Source organism: Silene latifolia, chromosome 6 (genome assembly GCF_048544455.1).
Source record: "Silene latifolia isolate original U9 population chromosome 6, ASM4854445v1, whole genome shotgun sequence".
Lineage (NCBI taxonomy): Eukaryota > Viridiplantae > Streptophyta > Magnoliopsida > Caryophyllales > Caryophyllaceae > Silene > Silene latifolia.
In genome coordinates this window covers 28,130,813-28,157,119 of record NC_133531.1, presented here as the reverse complement: position 1 = coordinate 28,157,119, position 26,307 = coordinate 28,130,813, and the positions used below count along the sequence as shown (strand labels likewise).

Below are 26,307 nucleotides of genomic sequence, written 5' to 3'. Positions count from 1 at the left end.
ACCTGACGTTTGATCTTTTGGGAGGCTTGTAGAGGGGGGTTATATCAATGGAATTATAATTATATGAGATTTGATTACGGATTTGCAATGAGTAAGAGAGAGTGTTGAACCTGGAACATAGCCATTTGTGGAATTTAATAATGAACGTATGAGAGGACTTTACGAGGTTTGATAGTTGAACTTCAGAACAAAGTTCTCTTTTAGGAGGAGTGAATGTAACAATCAGTAATTTAAAGAAGATAAACGAGCGTAGTATGCATATGAGTAGCGCATGAGTAAGGAGAGGATTTACGATAAAGGAAAACATGTGAGCTTGTGTGAACCCGGTGAGAGAGATGAGAATCACATGGGCATAATCAGAATGATGATGACAGTAAGAACCTCGAGAGAGTACTTGAGAATCAGTGATGAGACTTCAGAGAGTAGTTGGAAAGAAGAGTCAGCTCTAGGTTTCGGAAATAGAGATCATGATGGTAAAGTACTGGTGTTAACTGCTAATAAATCTTACAGTTAAGTTAGTGTTCTTTTAGCCGAGACTCTTGCTCTTATAGAAAGTATAAGCGCAGCTAAAACTTTGGGCTGTAACCTTTTAGCTATTGAAGGAGATAATCTTTGTGTTATTAACTCTATATATTTGTGGGATATGGAAGGTCCTTTGAGAAATTTCTTCTTTAATCGCCGATATTATGGTAGATCCTTTTTTTTAATGGAAGTGAAGTATATATTCTCATTGTTTTCAGGAGGTCAATAAAGTAGCTGCCTTTATGGCCAGTTTGTGGCATTCATGTCCTTCTTTTTCGAGGTGGGTTGAAAGTAATTGACTTCCACTGTTCTCCCTCGTGCGAAAGGATGAGATGGATTGTTCTTAGCTACTCTAGGAGATCAACCTATTTTTCTTTCCTAAATAAAAAAAAAAGGTTGTCTAATGTCACATCACTCAACTCACAAAGATGTCTTACTACAAACCTCTCAAATATAGACAAACCTTATACAGTTTACTACTTGGGGTCCACTATCACTCACAACCAAAAATACAAACATATATACAATATTGTAACTCTTCTTATCCATGAACCTTTGTTCAACAATAAGGAAGTTTGTCTATAAACCTCTCCAATAGTGGACAAACCCCTATTACTAATACCTTGACGATAATCACAAGATAATACACAAGAAACCAAAGCTTGTATATTCAATTTACTTAGTCTAAGCCAACGCTAACAAGCAAACTTATTGATCCCATCACCTTAAGGAACTTGCTCCAGTTAAATGATATATTATCTTCACTCTTCTGGCAGTGCTTGATAGTTTGTAAATAAGTCTTGGGAAGCTAACCGTGTGGCATTAACATAATCTTGAGGGAAATGTTCCATTGTACCTGGGAGAAGAATCCCAATGACCCTTGCACATATCAGCACCCAACCTTCCCTGTAATTTGGCCCTGCAACATATCCGATAATGAATCCTCTTATCAACTGCCACACCGCACACATAGTTGCTAGTACCCTTGTCACCAGTGCCCCGACTAGATCTCTCGGGAGCCTCATGTATTCAATCGCCTGCTCTGTCATTATTCCCTTCTGTTTAAGTTTGGCTTTTTGTTGTTCTTCTTCAATTACCTGCATCTCCATATAACATTATCTAGTCACATTGCGAAAAAAATTTAAGTTTGCAAATTTAAAATTTTACTTTTTCGCCATGCACAGGCCATCGTGTAAGACCTCTCCCTCCAAGGCGTGGTGCATGGTGTGATACCCTTTCATGGAAAAAAAATTTCAAATCGCCTTGCACCACATCTCGGGGGTCCCATCTATGATGGGTTTGAGCATCGATGGCTTGAGTGGCTGATGCACTAGGTCATGGTATAAGAATGATTGATGATAAGCTTAAGAGCTTGCTTGGAATGAGAGTAATAATTAAGGGAGTAATAGAGCTAAAATGAACTAAAAATGGAGGGAAGGGATGGGAGTTGGAGATAAAAATGGATAGAAATGCGGAAATATAGTGTAATAATAGTCCCTCCATTAAGGGAGTAATTATTACTCCCCTCCCCCCTCAAGTAATGCATTACCTCCATATGGAGGTAATAATTCTTTCCTCACCTCCTCTTTCCAGGCCACCCTCCACAACCACCACTAACCACCAATCTCCTCCCATTTTTTCTTATTTTAGCTCTCATTACTCCCTTAATAATTACTCCCATTCCAAGCAAGCCCAAAAAATGACTAACCTTTCCTTGATATAGGCTGTTGAAGTGAATGCATGTCCCAAAATGTTTGAACGTCATCAAAGTATTATCAAATGGTACCGTAGGCACCATATCATACCCATAAACAATTCTATAATACTTAATATTATGTTCTCGTAGTTTATTTTTCATGAATTCACCAAATTTTTCATTACCAACCCTAGGTTGTCCGTATGTGTATATTCCCTCCAACCTGTCCAATATTTCCACTTCGCCATGCAAAGCCAAAATTGCAGGAAAAAGAATTGCAAGCGCACCTCCTAAACTATGGCCAGTCACAATAAACTTGGCATTCTTATTTTTGGCCATCATTTTTCGAAGTTCTTCTCTAATAATGTAATAAGCTAGAGGACGTTTATGGTCTTGCTTGACCTTCTTAGGCCAAGAACCATAGTAATCTCCTAATTCATCCTTATCGTCTTCACGGAAACATTTTTTAAGACCTAAAGCCATCATAAAACCCTTGTGAATTTTTCCAATTCCTTCGATTTTGAGCCACGAGAAGTCGAAATCAGTGCTCCAGTCGTCTGCCTCGAAAGGCGATGTCCCCCTAAAGGCCACAATGATCATGTCCTCCTTTGGATTTTGGTCGCGCATGATAAATGCTTGTGTTGTTTTCTTGTGCTGAAACTCTGTGAAGATGTTGAGGTAATTTAACGTGTGTTTAGTTTGAGATAGATAGACGGAAAATACACAAAATCAAGTGAGATTGCTGATCGATCTTACCATCGTAGAAGTTGTAGAAGCCCACTATTTCCATCTGTATCAAAATTAAAGTCACAATCACATACTATTAGTTAGTTGATTTTTTGGGGTGAAATTAAATGAAATATCAATTACTCCCATGCCGGTCAATAATTATCTATTACTTTGATATATTTTTGAATTTGGGTGAAATTATAGAAAATATAATTGATTAGAATTTCAAGCTCGATTTTGTCTATACAATTACTCTTATATTATACCCCTTCATTCAACTCCACTTTGCACCTATGTTTTATGCACAAATATTAAGAATTACTCCCTCTGTCCCGGTCATTTGTTGTCCTTTTCCATTTTGAGGTGTCTCAGTCATTTGTTGTCCTTTCTATTTTAAGAATGAATTTGATGAGCAATTTGATCATTCACACTCAATTCATTCCACTTGTCATTTAGTAATTGGCCTCATCTCCTTTCCTTGGTCTTTGTGCCTAAACCAAAGGACAACAATTGACCGGGACGGAGGGAGTATATAGTATTAAAAGTACAACAAATAGATAGAAGTGTTAGGATTTTGTGTAATTTGTGTTAAAAAGTGGGCCAAGCTAGTGGAATTACCCAAATATTATAGTAATAAAAATACAACCAAATAAGGAAAGGTGCAATATGGAGTTAAACTGACGGAAAAGGAATACATACAATGTGAAGTTGAATGGAAGAAGTATGATTCAATATTTTATTATAACACAAAAGATTAATTAAGAAAGTAAAGATGGGTGAATTTTGACCTTACAAAACACATAATTCCACCTATAGAAGGAATGGGACCCACAAAAAGATACCATAAATGAAAATGAGTAGCTATTGATTAATACACCTAAATTAAAAATAAATAATATTGATCACGACGGTGCGAGTAACTAAAGAAAAGTCACCAAGGCAACGTTATGTGTGTGTACAATAATAATATAATTTGGGTGATGATAAATCCAAGAAATGGGACATGTTTGTTGAGCAAGTCAAACAATTTGTTGTATTGGATTTAAGTTGAAACTATTCGAAAATGGTCTATGTATAGACCAGACAAATCCTATAAGATTATTGTACGGTCTACAATGATTTTACTGAATCTTTTATTTAATAATAATAATAGTAATAATAATAAAAGAATAATTAAGAAAATAAAGTTTGATTCTAGCTTAGAACGTATTGTCATTGCGTCTAGACCCGGATTTGGGGATTGACAGTGGCGGCTTACCACATTCACTTTTCATTTTGATAGGCTCTGGGTGTATGCTGCTGGGGATGTCCTACATTATGCTTTTTTATTTGGCGTCCCGTTTGCACTCTCCTCACTTGCAGGCAATGCTTCTACGTCCTTCTGGTATCATTGTTGCTGGTCCTACTTTTGATGATGTTTTGCGCGTTTTTAATGAGACCACATGTTCTGATCTTTTACGTGACCCTAGTGAAAGCGCCCTTAAACATATGAAGAAATTAGCAGATATATATTTCGCGAAGGTTGCTGCTACATCTGACTCTGTTTTCTCTTTGACTCCTAGACAGGTGGCATTATGGAAGTCTCAGCAGGGTGCTCACTCCTCTGATTGGTTGCATGCAGTTCCTATTTCTGGGTTGTGGCAAACTATGAATGAAAGGATCTATCGTAGTGTGCTTAGTTATCGACTAGGTGTTCCATTGTTCACGGTGTCTCAGCCCTGTCCTCCTTGTTCTCGGGTCTTTAATGGTGATGTATATGGCGATCAAGATGTGTCTTGTTGTGTCCTGTGCTGGTACTGTGCTGGTACTGTGGGCATTAAACATCGACATAACCTCGTTTGCGACACCATATTGGATATTTGCTAGAGGTCTGAGATTTCTGCCGGCAAGGAGGCTGATATCGGTTTGGTTGATGGGCATGATAAGCCACTTCATCCAGCAGATTTACTTCTTTATTCCTGTGACAAGGGGTAGGACGTGTCGACCTTACGGGATCCCCCCCCCCCCCTTGACTCAGTCTGGGCAGGCGTGATGTCGTTGATGTTGTTCAGCGTAAGTGTGCCAAGTACCGGGATTTGTGCATTTACGGCTGGGTATGGTTTCCTACCTTTCTCCTTCTCTTCACTAGGGGAACTAGATACGGATGATGTTACCTTACTCAAGCGGATTTAGAAATTATCTGTGTCTCAAGATGCCGGAACTCGTGTTGCCGCTTACATTTTTAGTAGACTTAGCTTTACTATTGCTAAGGGAGTGGGCACCCAGATTCTCTCTCGGCTGCCAACTAATTTCTTGTAAACTTTGATTTTATCTTAATAAAGGTTGGCCCTTTTTTTATAATAATAATAATAAATGATAATGATGATGATGATGATGATGATGATGATGATGATGATGACGGGTACAATTCCGTTGTACTCATTAACGATTTTTTCAAATAATCTAGTTAGATCAAAATTGTTGCGCGGAACGACAATTTTTTTCATATGTGTTTAGGCATTGTTTTGCGTCGCTAATGAAACCATCGACTTTATTTAAAGGCGTTGCACAAAATAACGACTTTGTTGCCAATTAAGGTGGACTCATCACGACAATTAATTTGAACTCAAACATTAAATAATTAAGACTTCTTCAATTCCAATTTATATTTACTTTTAGTTAAAATATCATTCACTAAGAATAAAGAATTTAAACAAATGATTAGGACGAAAAGAATAGTTTGGTTTTGTGGAATGAAATACTTATTGTTACTTGCCTACCACCGATGTTCTCCTCTAATTTAGCGAATAATGTTGATATACTGTCTACCTTCTATTTTTAACCTTCTTTTCCACTATCTATTTTTTTTGGTGAAATGTGAGTAGTATATATATATATATATATATATATATATATATATATATATATATATATATATATATATATATATATATATATATATATATATATATATATCATAACGAGGAGAATTACAAGATAGGCAGTCCGCTAATTACATAAATTCTTCTGAGTCAGTCAGGCCAAGTCATTAACATTCATATTCAATTTCTCACGACCTCTAATTCAGATTTTCACACCTTCAATAACCTGCTCTGCTATCTTGCCTGGACACATCAGTACACTGTCAATTCTACATCTGTTTCTTTGATACCAGATAGAGTATACAGCACCCAGGAGCAATGTTATTTGAACTCCTCTCTGGACAGTAGTGCCTCCCCTGCTGGACCACCAAGCCGATCAAGAATCATAGGGAATTGGCAGCCAGTAATCTACTGCATAGCAAGTATCACCCTCCTACTGTACTGGCACTCAAAGAACAAGTGTGATAAGCATTCCTCTGACTGACCACACAACAAGCATTTGTCATCTACTTCCAACCCATATTCAACAAGCTTGTCAACTGTATTGAAGGCCTCATGAGCCACTAACCACCCCAAGAACTGGTGTTTAGGAACTGCCTATGCATTCCATACCACCTTACTCCATTGGACTGGTGGCCTAGGATCCTTGAGCCATTCATAGCACCCTGCAGGAGTATAACCAGTCGACTGTACCACCCATTCCCCATCCACAAACCCATGGGCAATATCATGCTTGACTTTGCATATCCTTCTCCAAACCCAGCTGGAACTAGCAGAGGGGGTATACTCCATCCAGTCCCTCCCTTTTAGGTAATTCCGATGTACCCAATGTACCCAGATAGAGTCCATTTTCTCAGCAACCCAAGCTACCAGTCGACCAACCATGGCCTTATTCCACACCCCTTGATCCTTGATCCCTAAGCCTCCCTCTTCCTTTGGCCTGCAGATTTTATCCCAAACTACAAGGGGTACCCTCCTGTATTCCGTGCCATTCTCCCAAAGAAAATTCCTGCAAATGGCTTCTATATTCTTGATGATGCCTTTAGGTATGATGAACATAGATGCCCAGTAAGAATGCAAAGTATTAAGTACTGATTTTACCAAGACAAGTCTCCCAACATAGGAAAATTTCCTTGCTCCATAATTATGGATCCTGCCACATATCTTCTCAATGAGGCAAGCACAGTCTACTTTTTTGAGTCTAGTGGTTTGTATAGGCATTTCCAGATACTTAAAAGGGAGGACTCCTTCAGTAAAACCTGACACCCTTAGAATGTCTTGTTTAATCTGATCTGGTACCCCTCTGAAATATGCATGAGACTTATCTGCACTAATCCTCAAACCAGATGCTTTAGAGAAGGTTGAGAAGGACTGTAACATAATCATCATAGACTTTGTATCTCCTTTACTGAACATGAGCACATCATCAGCAAACATGAGGCAGGCTAGTCTTTGCTGTTTACACATAGGATGATAATTGAAATCATACTTAGCTACAGCATACTTCAAAGTTCTTGTTAAATACTCCATACAAAGAGTAAAAATAAGTGGTGACAAGGGATCTCCTTGTCTGAGTCCTCTCTTGCCAGGGAAATAGCCAAACATTTCTCCATTGATAGATAAGGAGAAGGAAGCAGTGGTAATACACTGCATTACCATGCTTTGGAATTCAGGTGGAAAATTAAGCATTCTCAAGAGCTGCTCCACAAAAGTCTATTCCACAATATCATAGGTTTTTTGCAAGTCAATTTTAAATAGGCATCTGGCTGAGGCATTGGGCCTTTCATATAATCTTATTAGGTCCTAACAAATTAAAATATTCTCCTAAATACTCCTGTTCTGAATGAAGGCTCCTTGGTTCTGATCCACAATGTTGGGCAGCACTTCAGCAAGTCTAGCACACATAAGCTTTGAATTGACTTTGTACACAACATTGCAGCATGCAATAGGTCGAAACTGAGTGACATTTTGAGGCCTATCACATTTAGGGATTAGAGTGAGATTTGTGGCATTAATCTGAGCTAGCAGCCTCCTATGTTGGAAGAAGTCCTAGACTACAGCAATCACATCTCCCCCTATCCCCCCCCCCATGCATCCTTAAAGAACTTACTGGTATATCCATCAGGCCCAGGTGACTTGATGTCTGGTATACTGAAGAGAGCATCTCTAACCTCCTTCCCACTTACTGGTCTTAGCAAACCTGCACAATCCTCAGGACTGCAACTAGGTCCCTGAGCAATGATACTCCTGTGAACCTTCTTAGTGTTGTGGCTGGTCCCAAGCAACTCTCTATAATAATCTAAGAAGGCATTCTGAATTTGTTCAGGTTTGTCACATACTCTCCCATGTGTGTCTTCCACCCTAAGGACCTTATTCCCATGTTTCCTCTGCTTAAGTAGGCCATGAAAGAAAGCACTATTTGAATCCCCATCCTTTACACATTTGTGCTTAGCTTTCTGGGAAAGGAAGTTATCCCTAGCTGTACTAAGTTCTTTCAACTGTAAAGCTGCTTCATACTCAGCAGCTCTCAACTGCAAATCCGAAGGATTCCTCCCTAGCTGAGCTTGGATTTCTTCCATTTGTTTCTGCTTGACATTAGTAGCTTTTTCAATATCACTGAACTTCTCCTTATTCAACTGTCTCAGGGCAGATTTCAGTAGTTTCAACTTTTTCACTAGTTTAAACATGGGAGTCCCAGTCACACTAATTTGCCAGTAATTTCTCACAATGGGAACAAAATCTTTAGATCCACCCCACATGTTAAAATATTTGAAGCAACGTTTCCCCTGCATATGTTTAGTGCTGCTCACTATACAAGGAGTATGGTCATACATCCCCTCAGAAAGAAAATGAGCATATAAATCAGGTAGATGATCACACCAGTCTTTGTAGACCAGAACTCTATCTAACCTGCTATATATCCTCTCCGCAGGCTTCTGTTTGTTGTTCAACGTGTATAAGGAACCAGTTGCAGCAATGTCCAGTACTCCACAATCAGCCACACAATCCCTAAAAGGTTTCATCTCAGAAGATGGGACATTTCCCCCAATTCTTTCAGTTGCAGACAAGACACAATTAAAATCTCCCGCTATAGCCCATGGTCCTGCAATATTCCCTGCTATTCTTCTCAAGTGCCCCCATAGGGGAGCTCTATCATTAACCCCATTGAAAGCATACACCATAGTAAAAAAGAAGGTATCCCTACTCACCAAGGATTCAACCTTCATGTGAATAAATTGAGCATTGTATTCCAGGAAATGAACCCTGAAAGACTTAGGCTGCCATATTATCCATATTCTCCCCCCCTCCCACCCATTATGATATCCATTATTAGTAGAAATACACCAATTATTGAAGTTATTAACAAGCTTATGAAAAGCTTTACACTTTATTTTTGTTTCTAATAAACCAAACAACCCAACACCTTTATTTTGTAAGAAAAAATTGATAGCTTTTTGTTTTCCTACTCTATTCATGCCCCTCACATTCCAAAAATCTAAACTATCCATTAGACAATTTAGAGGGATTATCAATACCATATTCAACAGCACCTGCCTTCCCAGGGGGACTTGAGTATCTCCTTATAAGAATGTGCTCCAAAGGATTCCCTGCTATAGCCATCATTTGCTGCTTCCTGTGACCTGCCACCCCTACTTAGTAGGAGTAACCTCTTGACTGGAGTATGTAACACTCTTTGAGGTGAGGGCACAGGTTTGCTTTGGACCATTTGCTCTGCTGGAATGGTGTTTTTAGTCTTATCAGGTTGCACAACTGGCTTACAGACTCGCTTGACAACAGCCTTCTCCATCAAAATTTTGCCTCTCCTACAATGCTCTTGTTCATGCCCCATCCCTTGACACTTCTTGCCTTTTACTGGTTTCCATTCATATTCAACCTCAACTTGTATCACTACCCCTCTTTCATCTTTAAAAGCAATTTTGGAGGGCAATTCCTGATCCACTACAAACTCCACCATCACTCGTGCAAACCCTAATCTGGTTCTCTCCTCAGTTGCTGTATCACTCTTGACATATTTGCCCACAATGCCTGTGATTTTTGGTAAGCCCTTTCCCCAAAACTTCAGAGGCAAATTGTGCAGTCTAATCCACGCAGGCACACATTTCACATCCTCCTTTTTCATCTCCAAGTCCCTTTCCCATGATTTAACAATCATTGGTTTATTATCAATGAGATATATAGTGTCCAGAAGCAAGGACCTTTTCCTTCATTTCCATCGTCTTAAACCTAACCAGGAAGACTCCATTAGGCATGAATGAGATTTTGTCAATGTTAAACTTTGTCCATATTCGTCTTATAAAACCCTCAACTACCTCCCACGGTGGATTGTCCCTTAAGATAAAGCATATAACGGCCTGCTTCCAATATACTATCTCCTCTTCAACATCACCATGTTCAAGTTGCAACATCTCCACAGGCTCTATTTCAAGAACTTCCTCCTGGCTATCATTGCCTTGTTCTGCATTCTCAGTCCCATCCTCATTCTCACTTTTACTTATATCCTCTTCTTCTGACTCATTATCCGTCTCCACTACCAATTGTGGTATGCCTACAACATCATGAATACTCCTTGCCTTTCTTTCATCTTCAACATTAGGACCATTTCGTACATTATTAGGGCTTGTTGAATCCAAGTTTTTCTCACCAGTTTCCTCCAAACTCTCCACCTCAGTCGTGGCAGGAATACTCCTCCCTCTCAATGTCATCTCACGTTGTCTCTGCTGAATTGATTTTCTGGCCATGGGCACAGAAATCAATGACGGCATGTACTATTTTAGGCGTGCATGGCTATCGCCCTCTAGGGTTTTTTTTCTTCTTTGGTTTTATTATTATTATTATTATTATTATTATTATTATTATTATTATTATTCCACTATCTATTTTCAACCTTTCCTTTTACCTCCTATTTTAGAGTAGTTTTTAAGTAACTTTTAAGTAATTATTAAATGAATAGAATATAGATAATGGCTAACTAGTCATGCTTTTTTTTTTTTTTCATAGCTGGATTTATCAAATATCAAGTCACTTTCGTTAGTTGTAAATTGTAATATCCATGGAAAAACAATTATTTCCTTTGGGCCCTTGTGGTGTCCTAAGACTAAATTATCATTCCCAAGTGCTCCCGAGACCCAAAAAATAGTCTTTTAAATGGAAAATAGGGTGTAGAAATGATTAATACTCCATATATAATAAGCATAGGCAAAAAATAGGGATTAATAGTGACCGTAAATCCTCCAATGGATGTTTAAATGATGGTAAGTTGTTGCATAGCAATTGCTAACATGACCTAACTGCTACATACTGGCAATTCTAGGAATTCGATATAGGGGTGTATAAATTAAATTTAAACATATAATTAATTTAGTGGGTTAAAAGAAGCAAAAAATTACTACTTCCTCAACACACCTATGTTTGCCCATATTAATAAAATACTGCTTACATATATTAGAGAAATAGGACAAACACTTTTATGTGGGAAGGATAATTTTCTTTAGACCCGTTTTTGTATTAGCTTATGTATGAAACAAAAAAAAAAAAGTAAAATTGTTACTAACATGACTAACCAACATAAGTGGATACTTTATTAGACGAAAATGTATATATTTGTAGATTGTGGGATGCAGGTGAACCCGCTGCTGCCCTAGAATGGCCCTAATCCATTTAACTTCACTCTATTATTTTACTTTTTACGTTTGTCAATGCGTATTTTATGCGATAAATATCGTTAGTTATTTATTTGTAAAAATTATAAAAGTTAGATATTTTTAATATACTTGTAAAGACGAATAAAACAAGATTCTACATGAATATAATTTCACTACTTATGTATTGAGAGAAAATCGAAACTCAATGTTCACTTATGAATAGCGTAGAAAATGAAAAGTGTTTGAGTAGAGTTGAATGAAGGAAGTAATTCATAATTCATAGTAAATTTCTGACCAAACTAACCTTCCATATGAAAGAGACTACATTCTTGACAACATAGTGATTCTCGTAAGCTAGCTTAGCTGCCATCATCGAAAGTGAAGGGTAATATCGTCCATCTCCATGCTTTATTTCCTTGCATAGCTCTGTCCTTGTATCCATATGTCCGATCAGTGACACATATTCACTATTCTCTCTGTTCCTACTCCCTTCTCCGTTTCCTGTATTATTCATGCCACATACATATATGTCATCTTACTTAGCACTTTATATTAACACCTAATCTACCAGTACTCGGAAATGATAAAGTTAGGTCATCATCAGGTGACACCGAGTTTTAGTAACCCTCATGGGCGACTAGATGACACTAACTCATTTTTCATTTGCAAAACTTATCCGTAAAACCAATAACAATAATGTGAAATAAATAACAACATATATGAAATATTATTGTTACCGTCGTGGTTAAGAAAATGCTCAAGAGCGGATCCGAAAATCTTCAAAGGTTTAGCAAGTTTTCTAAGCAAGATTTGTATTAAAAGGGAGAAGAATAGCATCCCCTTGTGGAGGTATTTATTCTCTTTTTCTTGAGGAATATTGTGGGACAGAAGATTGCTCTTACTAATATCATTATTTCTCGAAAATAAAAACTGTTTAGTGAGGTTGCCAAGAGTAGCTTCTTCTTTGTTAGGAAGCAAAGAAACATGCATATTTTTAGAAGAACCAATTTCATTAGTAGCCATGTTGGAAGAGCAAACTCGGGTTTTCTATTATATAAAAGTGGGACAAAAAAATGTGGACTTTTGTTTTGGTCAGCTTGACGAGCATATATTTATAGCAGCCAGCCAGCCACTTGGTCACATACGTTAGCAAATAGCAACATTATTGTCGTACGTAGAGTATTTTTATACATGAAAAAAAGAATACTAACTTTTTACAGGTTTCGAATAGTCCTATGTAGTTTTAGTTAATGATTTTATCTATGGTTCAATAAAAGAAACTATCCACGTTTTTTTTACTAACGCCTTAGTTACCAAACTACCCCCTTGAATCACCGAGGGCGACCAAACATAATGACTAAGGCCCTGTTCTTTTGGACTTAAAGTCACTTAATTTCAGTTCACTTCAGATTCTATAAGTTCAGTTCAGTTCAGTTCAAATCCTATAAGTTCAGTTCAGATCATATAAGTTCAGTTCAGTTCAGATCCTATAAGTTCAGTTCAGATCCTATAAGTTCAGTTCAGTTCAGATCTTATAAGTTCAGATCAGATCCTATAAGTTCAGTTCAGAAAAATTCAGATCCTATAAATTTAGTTCAGAAAAGCTATATAAGGAGTATTATTTTTAAAGACCGATACAAAAATAGTTGACATTAATTATTCCATACATACATTATTATTTTAAAAAAAAAAATCACTCCTCTCATTAATAATTTCAGCGTCACAATAGATTTGGGCATGTTTGATAAAAAGCGGAATAAGACCATGTATTAGGTACGAAACAACATAGTCAAAAATATTTGGCGAGGCAATGGATCCGTTGTTAAGAGTGATAGTGAAGATGAAAGTGATGAGGATTATGATAATATGGAAATAAATGGTTAGAAAAAAAGATATAATATGTGATTTATTTGTTATCGTAATGTAATCGTAGTATAATGTATGAACAAACCAATGCATATAAAGCGGAAAAATGTTATTATTTTACCTTGTGTTTTAGACTATAATTTTTTTTAACAACGTTCTCTCTTGGCAAGTAATAATAATAATAATAATAATAATAATAATAATAATAATAATAATAATAATAATAATAATAATAATAATAATAATAATAATAATAATAATAATAATAATAATAGTTAAGTTAAATAAAATAAAATAAAATTAAGTTAAGTTAGCTCCTATAAGTTCGATTCGAAAAGTTCGGATCTTATAAGTTAAGTTCGAGATCCTATAATTTCGATTCGATTCGTATCTTATAAGTTCGATTCGATTCGATTCGAGATCCTATAAGTTCGATTCGAGATCCTATAAGTTCGATTCGGATCAGATTCGTTTGCTTTCAAAAAAAGGCCTAAATGAAATTGGTCGCAAGTGACTCATATCTAGGCCATGTTGTTTTGAACAGAAATTCTTTGAATTGAACGAACATAATGAAGTTGAACTGAATTTAACTGAAATTAATAGAGTTAAACTGAATTATACTCAACTTAATAAAGCTAAACTAAACTGAATGAAACTGAAATTAACTTATCAAAATTGAAAATAATAATAATGACTTGTATTATAATTATAATAGTACTACTAATATTAACATAATAAATTTTTACTATCTTACCCTTTTAAACTTCACAATCACCCAAATTTCTAAGTTTCACTTTCAGTAGCAAACTGACCTTGTTCTAGAGGTGTACAACTTACTTGTGATTTTATGTGATGAATAAATTTATTTTTGATAGCTAGAAGAAAGTAATTCTCATATAAGTGGTACTTTAGAAGCAATTGGTCTCCTTAAAATGTAGTTCATTGACTTTCACGATATTTTGTGAGATAAAATGGTAAAAAATGGGTTAGTGGAGAAAGGGGACCCTCCCAATAGTGTTGCTTGAAAGAAAAAGTGGAGTATATTGTGAGGTAAAGTGGTATTAAATATAAGAATTGACATATGTCGTATAAGCTTCAATGAGAATTTGTGATAGAACATATCCATCTATACATTCTATAATATCTGACAATTTTTTTTCCTTAACATAATCAACTTGAAAAGAAAAAACTAGTAATTCATTGTGTTTGACTCCATTATTGTGTAATCTTCGATATTGTTCACTACTGTATGATAATGGAATCTTAACTACTCCGTATTTGTATTTCCCACGTGGTTCCGACAAACAGAGATATTAGGTGACTGCTGAAGTGGTATGATAGGGTGAATAATAATTCAGGTAGTGTTGTTATAGACTGGTATATCCGTCTATTGCTATAGACGAGTCAAATAAAATGAAAGTGGTTACAGTTTTTGCCCCACCACCCCACTTGTTGTTTGTCCTATCAGGAAAGTGGTATTGTATTTGGCGCATATTTTATTATAGACGGATAGTGTCCGTCTATAATTAGAATTTGTGATAATAATTAGAGTGTAATCATGATCAACATTATTTATTTATACTCACATCCATTAAACGTTTTATACTGTTATGACGTTAGGTCGTGAATAACATGCTGTGAATAGTGATTATTATTCATTGATTACAGACTTATAGTACATTGCACTGTTGCCTTTAGTGAATTTCCCAGCAAACGAAATAGCAGCCGGCGGCTGAAATGCCCTCGTATTCTATAGTACTCCTCCTATTCACTATATTTTTCCCTATTTCCTTATTCGGATTATTCGGGTTTTCTTCCCTATTTCTTTTTTTGGGTTGATTTGTGTGGTCCAAATTAAATTGTATGTGGGGTAGTGTGTTTAATGTAGTCCAAATTCACTTTCTTATTTCTTGTGCAAAAAGGAAAGGGGAAGAATATAGTGAATAGGAGGGAGTATTAAATAGAGATGTGTTGTAATCCGTTTGTTCTTCTGGTTTTAATTTTTTAAAATTTTTTTAAACTATCTTTTCTATATTAAATGTAAAGAATTTTGTAGATACCCGTATCGGTTATGATAGTGACATTGTAAGACTCCCGATATACACTCGATGATGATAGGACGTCCATGTATGAGCGGAATAAAAGCCGACTGATGAAATCATCAGTGCTATTCGATTTACGATATAAAACGAATGAAATGTCTTTTATTTTGATTAGTTTTTAATTGGTTTTAATGCTTTATTTATTTTATACTCCCTCCGTTCTGGTGAATTGTTATCTATTTCCATTTTAAGGTGTATCATTCATTTGTTATCTATTTCCTTTTTGGGTAAGTAATGAGCAAGTGGCTAGTGTAAGCAAGTGGGCAATAATTCCTTTATTTTATTGGTTTGTTTCACATGCATTGGTCTTTGTGTAAAAAGCAATAGATAACAATTCACCGAGACGGAGGGAGTAATTAATTGAAAAGTTTATTTAAGAAATAATTTTTTGTAAGTTATTTTTTTTTTTTTTGGGTGAAATGTAAAAATATCATTAAGATCAAACAACTATTACAAGCTACTATTTTGATACATCCAATTTCAACACCTCAGCGAGGCATTACATAATCATATGAAATCTAACTAGCCACTCCCTATCTCGGATATCAATACATGGCTGAATCTTAGATCTCACCCAAAGCTGCACTTCTCTAATAACCAATTTAAAGGCAATCTCAGGTCTGAGAATACACCCCTCTATTCGTGCTTTGTTCCTCTGAATCCAAATCTGACAGTATATGGCCTGTACCAGACACAAAAGAATCCCTTTCCTGAGAGCAGAACCTTGCATCTGACCAAGCCAATTTAGTAGATCTCCCTGAGGTAACACAAAGCCCCCCATCTGAGCCAGCAAATCCATAATTTTGCTACTGTACCGGCATTTCTGAAACAGATGAACTGCAGTTTCTGAATCAGAGCCACATAATATGCAGGTATCATCAGCAGTAATCCCCAGTGCAAATAATTTCTCCTTCAACTGCAAAGCCTGTCTTGCAATCAACCACCCCACAAATTGGTGCTTGGGAATACACCAGTTGTTCCATACTTGCTTGGACCATTGTACAGGCTGGAATTTAGGTCTCGGCATCTCATAACCTTCACCAACTATATATCCCTTACTACCCATCATCCACAGTCCATTCAAATAACCAGGAGCTAACAGATCCCTAGCACGACTTTGATCGCTTGGTGTGTAACCCACCCTTTTAAGCCAAAACCCGTGTCAGCATTATGCATAATATAATGAACTGTGAGTGCTTATGTGTTATGTGATCATAAGTCCTTCCGTGTCATTTTCAAAATTTCAAAAACACATTTTGCGCCGTTATAATGGCCGTTTCAAATCTCGGTCTTTCGCCGACCGTTGCATTTCAAAATCACCTTTTGCGCCGTTGTAATGGCCGTTTCAAACCTCGGTCTTTCGCCGACCGTTGCACGCCTTTCTAGGCCGTCGTAATGACGATTTTCAAATCCGGTTTTCTATAACCATTTCAACACGCCTTTCTAGGCCGTCGTAATGACGATTTTAAAACCCGGTTTTTTATAACCGTTTCAAAGCACCTTTTTATGTCGTTATAATGGCCATTTCAAAACCCGGTTTTTATAACCAATTTCAAATGCACCTTTTCATGTCGTTCGAATGATAATTTCAAACTCGGTTTTCATAAACCATTTCAAAATACCCTTTTACGTCATCATAATGGCCATTTCAAACCTCGGTCTGTCGCCGATCGTTGCATTCTCAAAGCACCCTTTTACGCTGTCGTAATGACGAATTCTACCCTCGAATTTTTAAAGTTCGAAACCAATTTTCAAACAAAAACATTTTTTTTAAACCGTCGTAATGACGATTTCAACCGGTGCAACTTTCCAAACTTTAAATCCCGTTTTCGAAATCAAATTTGACTTTTCTAAGCCGTCGTGATAACGATTTCAATTCTCACAATTTTCGATTTGCATACCGTCTTTCAAAGCTTAAAACGGTTTTCTAACCCGTCTTAATGACGAATTCAATCCTCAAATCCAATTTCAAATCATTGAAAACAAATTTAACCGTTTCAAATTGCAATTCAAAATTTAAACTTTGAAAACAAATTTAACAGTTTTCAAATTTCAAATTCAAAATTAAAACTTTGAAAACAAATTTAACAGTTTTCAAATTTCAAATTCAAAATCGAATCTTTGAAAACAAATTTGACCGTTTTCAAGTTTCGAATTCAAAATCAAATCTTTGAAAACAAATTTAACAGTTTTCAAATTTCAAATTCAAAATCGAATCTTTGAAAACAAATTTGACCGTTTTCAAGTTTCGAATTCAAAATCAAATCTTTGAAAACAAATTTAACAGTTTTCAAATTTCAAATTCAACTTCAAACCCTTTGAAAGCAAATTTAACAGTTTTCAAATTTCAAGTTCAAAATTAAATCTTTGAAAACAAATTTGACCGTTTTCAAGTTTCAAATTCAAAATGAAATCTTTGAAAACAAATTTAACCGTTTTCAAATTCCATTCAAAATCAAATCATTTGAAAACGAATTTAACCGTTTTCAAATTTCAATCCAATTTCAAATCATTTGAGAACAAATTTAACCGTTTTCAAATTTCAAATCCAACTTCAAATCATTTGAAAACAAATTTAACCGTTTTCAAATTTCAAATTCAAATTCAAATCATTTGAAAACAAATTTAACCGTTTTCAAATTCAAATTCAAATTCAAATCATTTGAAAACAGGTTTAACCGTTTTCAGATTTCAAATCCAATCTCAAACCATTTGAATACAAATTTAACCGTTTTCAAAACTTCAACCCAACTTCAAATCTTTGAAAACAAATTTAACCGTTTTCAGATTTCAAATTCAAAACTCAATCTTTGAAAACAAATCTAACCGTTTTCAAATTTTCAACCCAATTTTAAATCCTTTGAAAACAAATTTAACCATTTTCATGGCCATTGTGATGACAATTCCAAATTCTCCGATTCTCGATTTTCAAATCCGTGATTCGGAATTTCAAAAACTGTCTTTGGGAACAATACATTGTTTTCAGAGTCGCCGCAATTTCAACTCAAACCGTCTTTTGCAAATAAACTTAAGACATCCTTTTCAACTGATCGACTTTCGGAGATCTCTACTCTTCGGAAGCTGTCCATAAAACGACAAATGAATCGTTTTGAAAATTTCTATTTTTGAAAATTTCAGTCCACCTTTCTGATTCAGCCTCGAGTCGATTAGAGTCCAGTCGATTTCAAGTCAAGTCGTCTAGATAAAGTCGAGTGTTCGCCGGAGTTAATACCTAGGTTCTGGTCTAGGTCGTGTCGCCTAATTGTCGAGACATCTTCAATGGCGTTAGCAGAGTCAAAACCTCTCGGGTATTAAACCCGCATTTCCTCTACATTACGGGTCAAAGGTCAAGTTTGTGTACATGTCTCGTCCAACGGAGTCACTCCATCGACAAGCATCAAAATCCCGTCAGAAGTCGTCTGTCTAGGCATCACTATGCCAAAGTCGACATCGAGTCTAAATTTAAGTCATGCACCCAGAGTTCAAACACAAAGAGGTCATTCACGATCTTTAATGAACTCATAACCTAGTCACACCGTCGCGTCTTCACAACAAAACTGTCTTTTATACATATGTATCGCACTTGCCTTTGTTTGTGCAATACCTTGCCAAGACAAGTTATAACGCCTATCGTTGTGTCATTAGGAATCCCTTGGGTGCCATCGATCACCAACCAGGAACTCAAGAAACCGATCAATCTGCAACCGCCATGACTTCTGCTGAAACCAACAACATGGTCGTTGGACTCCTAGCTACCGTAGAAAACTTGAGCACTCGTATCTCCCAAGTTGAGGACAAAATGATAACCGGGAATTTTCCCACTTCTGACTTTGAGCAAAGGGTTAAGCTCTTTGAAAGTCGGCTACTTGCCAATGAAAAAACCAGACGACCTCATAGGTCCTTCCCTGATCTGGGTATGCCTTATGCCACAGCCTTGGAAAGGCTAACCTCCCAAGGAAAGCTCAAACCAATTGGTCCAACTCCGGACCCTTTACCAAAAAAGCGAGGACGTAGATGGGACAGAAACCTCTTTTGCCAATATCACCAAGGTCGCGGACACGATACTGAAACTTGTCTCCCCCTAAAAGGTGTCATCCATGATATGATTGAAAAGGGCGAGTTACCATTACCTCCCCAAACAAACAACAAAAACAACCCTCCAGAAAATCCTATTGGACACAGTCTGGAATCTTCCCTGGACTGCTCTCATCTCATCTCTCCTGGCGATGAGAAAATTCATGCAATTGATGAGGATGGCATACAAAGCGGTATAATGATGCTCTCCGTCTCCATCAACAACATATTCTCAAAGCTGCAAGTGGCTATCGATGATTTGAACACCCGGGTAGCTAATTTGGAGAATAGGTTTGGTAGTACCAAAAATGAACCTGACCACCAAGGAGAAAACCGACCCTCCATTCACCAACCAACAGCTGTTGAAAATGAGGAATCATCTAATGGTTCGGACACCCATGAACCCACCAACAAAGAACACGAAATTGCCTCACCGAAATACCCTTCAAAATACCAAGCAACATTCCCAAAACTTCCCATTGACAACAACCAAATCTTGCTTCCGCCCAGGATTGACAAAAACAAAAACAAAAACAAAACTCACAAAAACATCCTAAAAAACACCAATGTTGGAATCATGGGAAAACATCAAAGGGTATTCACAGATCTGGGAATAACATATGGCACCGCTCTGGAGATACTTGCTTCAGAAGGAATGCTCCAACCTATTGGTCCGACTCCGGATAAACCCGAACACAAAAGAGCCCGATTCTGGGATGGTAATGCCTATTGCCAATACCATCAAGGCAAGGGCCATGACACCGAAACCTGTTTCAAACTCAAGCATGCCATTCAAGATATGATCGAGGCTGGCAAAATCATAATTGCACCTCTCAATCAAGACAATCCTCCTGAATGTCTCAAATCAAACAGCAAGGTTGAGCGTTCTCAAAGGACATTCACTAAACTGAACACAACCTATGCCGCAGCTCTTCAAAAGATCATGACTGAAGGGAAGCTACAATAAATCTGGCCCACTCCGGACCTGTCTGAATGCAAGAAAAGCCGTTTCTGGGACGGCAATTCCTATTGCCAATATCATCAAGGGAATGGTCATGACACTGAAACATGCTTCAAACTGAAACGTGTTATTCAAAATATGATCGACAATCATGAACTGATAGCTTCATCCCTACGCCAACCAAGTGATGAAGACAACCCTAATGAACATCTCTTTCTACAAGGAGATAAAAGCCTCATCGACTATTGTCCACATATCATCCCCAACAACGAGAGTGAAGTGCTCAAGTGGGTCAATGCTCAAGATCAAACATTCAAGCCGCTGGATGCTGCGAAAGAGACCTTCGAGAAGGAACATGATGATTAGGAGTCCGTATCTACGATTGAGTCTGAGTCCGAGTCCGAGTCCGAGTCTTAGGCTTTCTCATATCTATCCTAGTGTTTCTCCTTTTATTCCTAAGTGACAAACTGGGGGCTGTCCCCATGATTCACATGTATTCATCGAGTCTGTGCTAACATCTTATTTCTCTAAATAAAAGCACAATTTCCATCTATCATATATTCTCCACATTACCATTTCCCGTTGACAACGAGAATTGATTTGAGAATTGATTTAAAACGAACAATATGTTCCAATTCAATGTGAGTACACTCGAGTGACGTTCCGTACCAAGTAAGCAGAGAACTCGAAACTCCGTGTCCATTTTCTTTACCTATTCCATGTCTGGCAATAGAAACCTTTCATTAGCACCCAATTTAGAACGAGCTTCTATCAAAGGGATTCTACGACGAACCTAGATAACAAACCAAGAACATCTCCTTGTTCATGATCAATGACGGAAGGCAAGCCCATTCCCCACAAAAACATTCCATCACCAAGAATCAACCTCTCACCAACGGGTACATCCCCATCTGCACCTTTACCTGCCTCGAACGAAGGACGGCAAAGAACCAATAAATCAAAAACCAAAGCCAAAGCAAAGCCAAAGCGAAAGGCCAAAATCAAAGGCCCAATCCAATAGCCATTCACCCGAAGCCAAAGCGAAAGGCCAAAATCAAAGGCCCAAGCCAATGGCCAACCACCCAAAGTCAAAGCGAAAGGCCAAAATCAAAGGCCCAAGGCAATAGCCATTCACCCGAAGCCAAAGCGAAAGGCCAAAATCAAAGGCCCAAGCCAAAGGCCATCCACCCAAAGTCAAAGCGAAAGGCCAAAATCAAAGGCCCAAGCTAATATCCATTCACCCAAAGCCAAAGTTTAAGGCCAAGGCAAAAAAAAAAAAAAAAAAAAAAAAAAAAAAAACAAAGCCGAAATCAATTCGCTCAAAGCAAAAGCCAAAGCCAAAGGCTACTCACCCAACATCAAGGCCATGACCCAAGCCAAAATCAAAACAAAACAAGATTGAAACCCTTTTTCTCAAAAAGGCCAAAATCCAAAGAAAGCATGCATCACACAAAATCCTGGACAAGTGAGTCCAAAATACCAAGTCCAGGACCAACAAGTCCAAAGCCCAGGACCAACATGTCCAACACAAAAATCCCGGACCAACAAGTCCAAAGCCCAGGACCAACATGTCCAACACAAAAATCCCGGACCAACAAGTCCAAATCCAGGACCAACAAGTCCAAAACACGAAGTCCAGGACCAACAAGTCCAAAACCCAAGACCAAAAGTCCAACACACAAAATCCTGGACAAGTGAGTCCAAAATACCAAATCCAGGACCAACAAGTCCGAAGCCCCGGACCGACAAGTCCAAAGCACCAAACACTAAAACCTCAACCAAAACTGCTTCACCCCTAAGTCCTTTTACGGACTATTACCGGGAGACCTATCTAGGATCCTGGGGATTCTCCTCAAGATCATAACCAAAACTGCTTCACCCCTAAGTTCTTCTAGAGACCGTTGCAAGGAGACCTATTTAGGCTTCTGAGGATTCCCCCTCAAGCTCGTAATATCACACCTTAACCTTTAAGGTCCAGACATGGAAATCTGATCCCATGTTATTTACCAACCATTTCGTGCTCAGGCCACATCAAGCCGGAGATCCCATTCTGCACCACACTACAAGCCGTTACCATCGGCCTAAACACCACAAAATTCTTGCTCCAGATTTTTATCTGTTAAGCAAACCCATTATTACCAAGCTCGACATTCCCTAATGTTGAAGCCATTTTTCACCACAATCCCCACGGAGTCCTCGAATGCTTTGCTATCGAGAACGGGGCATACCTAATCTACCCTTAGAGTCCACTTTTTAGTGTGCTCAAATGATAAGGAACATTTTCACAAACTACACCTCTTCGATTCATGATCAAGAGGTATTTATCTCCAATCAACCTTCGAGTCACCAAACGGAATTTTCTGTCGTGACGCTCAACTCCAGATTTTTATCTGTCAAACAAACCCATTATTACCAAGCTCCACATTCCCTAATGTTGAAGCCATTTTCACCCTGACCCGGATACGGAGTCCTCGAATGCTTTGCTACCGAGAACGGGACATACTCACTCTACCCTTAGGGTCCACTTTTTAGTGTGCTCACATGATAAGGAACATTTTTACAAATTAGAACTCTTCGATTCATGATCGAGGGGAATTCTCTCAAATCAATTTTTCGAGTCACCAAACGGAATTTACTGTCGTGACCCTCACACTTTAAGGTCCTAACAACTCGCTTAGGCACACACATTCTGAACTACGGTCTGGTTTGATTTCACTTCACGTGAATACGTAGGTAGTCCTTCAAGGACACAACCATACACCTCAATTTCAATTATCAACACACATTAAGGTCCTAACATCTCGCTTAGGCACACACACTCAGAACTATAATCTGGTTTGAATTCGCACACAAGCGAATACGTAGGCAGTCCTATTACAAGGGCACAACCACACCCCCACACACATTCAATTTTCACACCTTCAATTTGCAACCCATTGCACACACAGCTCAGAACTACGATCTGGTTTGATTTCGCAAACACGCGAATACGTAGGCAGTCCTATTACAAGGGCACAACCGCATACTCCTTTCATAACCGCACACCCATTTCAATCTCAACCATTAACAATCAATCCTCAAAAGCAGCCCACCCAGCTGCAAAAATTAATCTTACACCTCTTTACTGGGGGCTTCTTCCTTAAGGCGTCGCCCACTCCTCCTTTTGTCAAATTCCCACCGTCTCACTATGGGGGCTTCTCTTTCGAGACGCCACCCACCCTTTATCCTCAAATACCTTTTGAGTCTCAACTACAGTCCAAATAAAACCGCCCATAGCCTAGTGCTCGGTTCGGACAATGACAAGGTCTTGGTTCCGATCTCCGAATCATCAAAACTCGAGAAGGATCTCAAACAAGCAAACGGAGGCGAGGATGTCCGGAGAAGATAATCAATTCATATTCCCCAGCTGAGCGGACCGTCTAATCCAGGGATTTGATACGTGTTGTCACGCTTTCTTGGCTAGGAGTTGCACTTACATTGGCAAAGTCTGTCAAAGTAACCCCCGTGTCGTGTCGCTGCTGAGTTTGTGTCGCATCCACGACCGCCTTTTTGTCAGTCTGTCAGTATGCGTCTGTGTCACAACGGTCACGTGTCTCCAATCTATCAAATCACGGTTCTACGAGTAACAAGACTCGCCTTTAAGCTTCACAACATTCAAAACTCCTATCTCCCCTCGTGTGAGATATTACATGCTAGTTGCTTATATGCTAACTTCTCACATGCTTCCGTGCTTCCGTGCTTATATGCTTGCATGCCTACGTGCTTGTCTATGCGACTGCGGATTTGTGTGGTCACTAACCATGCAGGTAATCTTGAGAAGACAAACGCACTACTGGGTTCTTCCCAACAAACGGCGACCCGTCAAGTCCAAGGACTTTAACCGCATCAATTACATGGCTTACGCTACCTCCCAGCGAGCAGCAACTCATATCCCCGGCGAGTTCTGAGAAGTTTCTAACTCCCCAGTTAGTGCCGATTTTTAAATGGATGTCACACATGCTATTTTCCACAGTCGATCATTCGACCATAGATGGCTGGCGAGCCTTACAACGCATATGGATGGCGAGCCTTTGTCCGCAAGCAAGATACAACTCAAGGACGTATCTCGAAGATGCCTCGGGTATGACTCTTTTTCACAAGCTGGCAAACCTTTGTCCGCAAACAAGGTACAACTCAAGGACGTATCCCGAAGATGCCTCAGGTATGACTCCTTCCTATGGCTGGCGAGCCTCAAAACGCACCACCTTCAACACCGGCTGGCGAGCCTTTGCACGTAAACAATTGAAGGACATATCCCGAAGATGCCTCAGGTATGACCCCTTCCTATGGCTGGCGAGCCTCAAAACGCACCGCCTTCAACACCGGCTAGCGAGCCTTTGCGCGCAAAAGATTCAAGGACATATCCCGAAGATGCCTCAGGTATGACTCCTTCTTATGGCTGGCGAGCCTTTATACGTAGTCTAATGGACTTTAAACGACCCACATCGGAAGTCGACAGACTTTAAAATGTTCCCGACGGCAGGTCCTTGACTCGAATCCCCGAGTCGCCTCGACGTCGCCCTTCCCGACGGCAGGTCCTTGGCTCAAACCCTTTGGAATCGCCTCGACGTCGCAATGGTCTTCAGGTTGTAATCTTCGATTGACCTGGAGATCATACTTTGAATTTCGCCCTATCCAAGCCTCAGTCACTGTGGGGGCTCTGTAGATACCCAGTATCTGCACCTTCCAAAAACCACCCGATGATGATCGGACTATAACGTGTTTTTGATATGCGTACGTGGATTGGCTATACATGAGACGGTTTAAAGCACTACTCGAATATGAAAAATGATTTCAAAAGTTTTATAACTTCATTTGCATTAAAATAACACTATTTAGAGTTAAAACTGTCTTCGGACCCAAAACCGACTCAGAAACCCGCAACTCGAGTCAACCTGAGTCAAACCGAGTCAAAACAAATCTCGAATGTCAAAAATAATGCCATTAATGTTTTCATCATGTCATTTCCATTAAAATGACCCTAATTAGAGTCAAAACCGACACCGAGCCAAAAACCGACTCGAAATTCAAATCCCGACTCACACGGGTCAAACCCGAGTCAAGCACACAAAACACCTACCTCAAGTAACACCCAAAATAATCTTATTAGATGCCCATACTGTTACACGACATCCTATTTGATTACCACAAATGAACAATGGATGGAGAATAGGCCACGTCCAAATTGAAAGGGACAATACACCCCATTGAGTCACGGGGTGGCTCGCGCATAAAGCAGGTGTCTGCTTAGCCTCTAAGCAAACACAACCGACCTACCATCCCACATTTCTCTATAAATACCCACCATCACACAACACAATCCTCACGCGAGCGTCCGCCCCCTCACCTCTCTCTTAAACTTCTAGACCCGACTTCCTAAGTCACAAAATCGACACGTGTTTACGACCTACCGATCGTAAACACAAGCCTTACACATATTGTTTGGTACCGTCGCCGTGCATTCGACCGACCCATTTGACCAACTCAACTCATTAATCAACAGGTTTTAGTTAACATACTTTTAACATATTTTCAAAACCAAATCCTTTTTTAAGGCTCTCTTTTAAACTTCTTTGATCGCGATTAGTCACAACGAGAAAATCGTCTCTAAAGTCGTCTACTTCGCAAACATCAAAACACGTAAGTTTGAGGGTGTAAATATCTCACTTTAATTCATGTCTTTACTGTTTTGATGAGTCTATAAGCACGAACGATGCATAACACGATTCAAACATAGGTTAGACGAGCCAAAACTGAGTTTTGGCCTGAGGCAGAAGCCCCTTATTGTGCAGGG

At 38.5% G+C, this 26,307-nt stretch overlaps 2 protein-coding genes across 2 annotated transcripts; both read right to left on the bottom strand.

The window, feature by feature from the left end:
• Positions 1-1,188: 1,188 nt before the first annotated feature.
• On the bottom strand, positions 1,189-12,535 carry LOC141658684 (triacylglycerol lipase OBL1-like). The gene is made up of 5 exons (XM_074465567.1): positions 12,209-12,535; positions 11,776-11,972; positions 2,975-3,008; positions 2,231-2,880; positions 1,189-1,619 (listed from the first exon to the last, which is right to left on the bottom strand). The coding sequence occupies exons 1-5, from the start codon at positions 12,492-12,494 to the stop codon at positions 1,284-1,286; spliced, it is 1,503 nt and encodes a 500-aa protein (XP_074321668.1). The 5' UTR covers positions 12,495-12,535; the 3' UTR covers positions 1,189-1,283.
• A 3,403-nt stretch (positions 12,536-15,938) lies between these two features.
• LOC141587920 (uncharacterized) lies at positions 15,939-16,505 on the bottom strand. Its single transcript, XM_074409385.1, has one exon. It carries the CDS (start codon positions 16,503-16,505, stop codon positions 15,939-15,941), a length of 567 nt encoding a protein of 188 aa, XP_074265486.1.
• Positions 16,506-26,307: the final 9,802 nt, after the last annotated feature.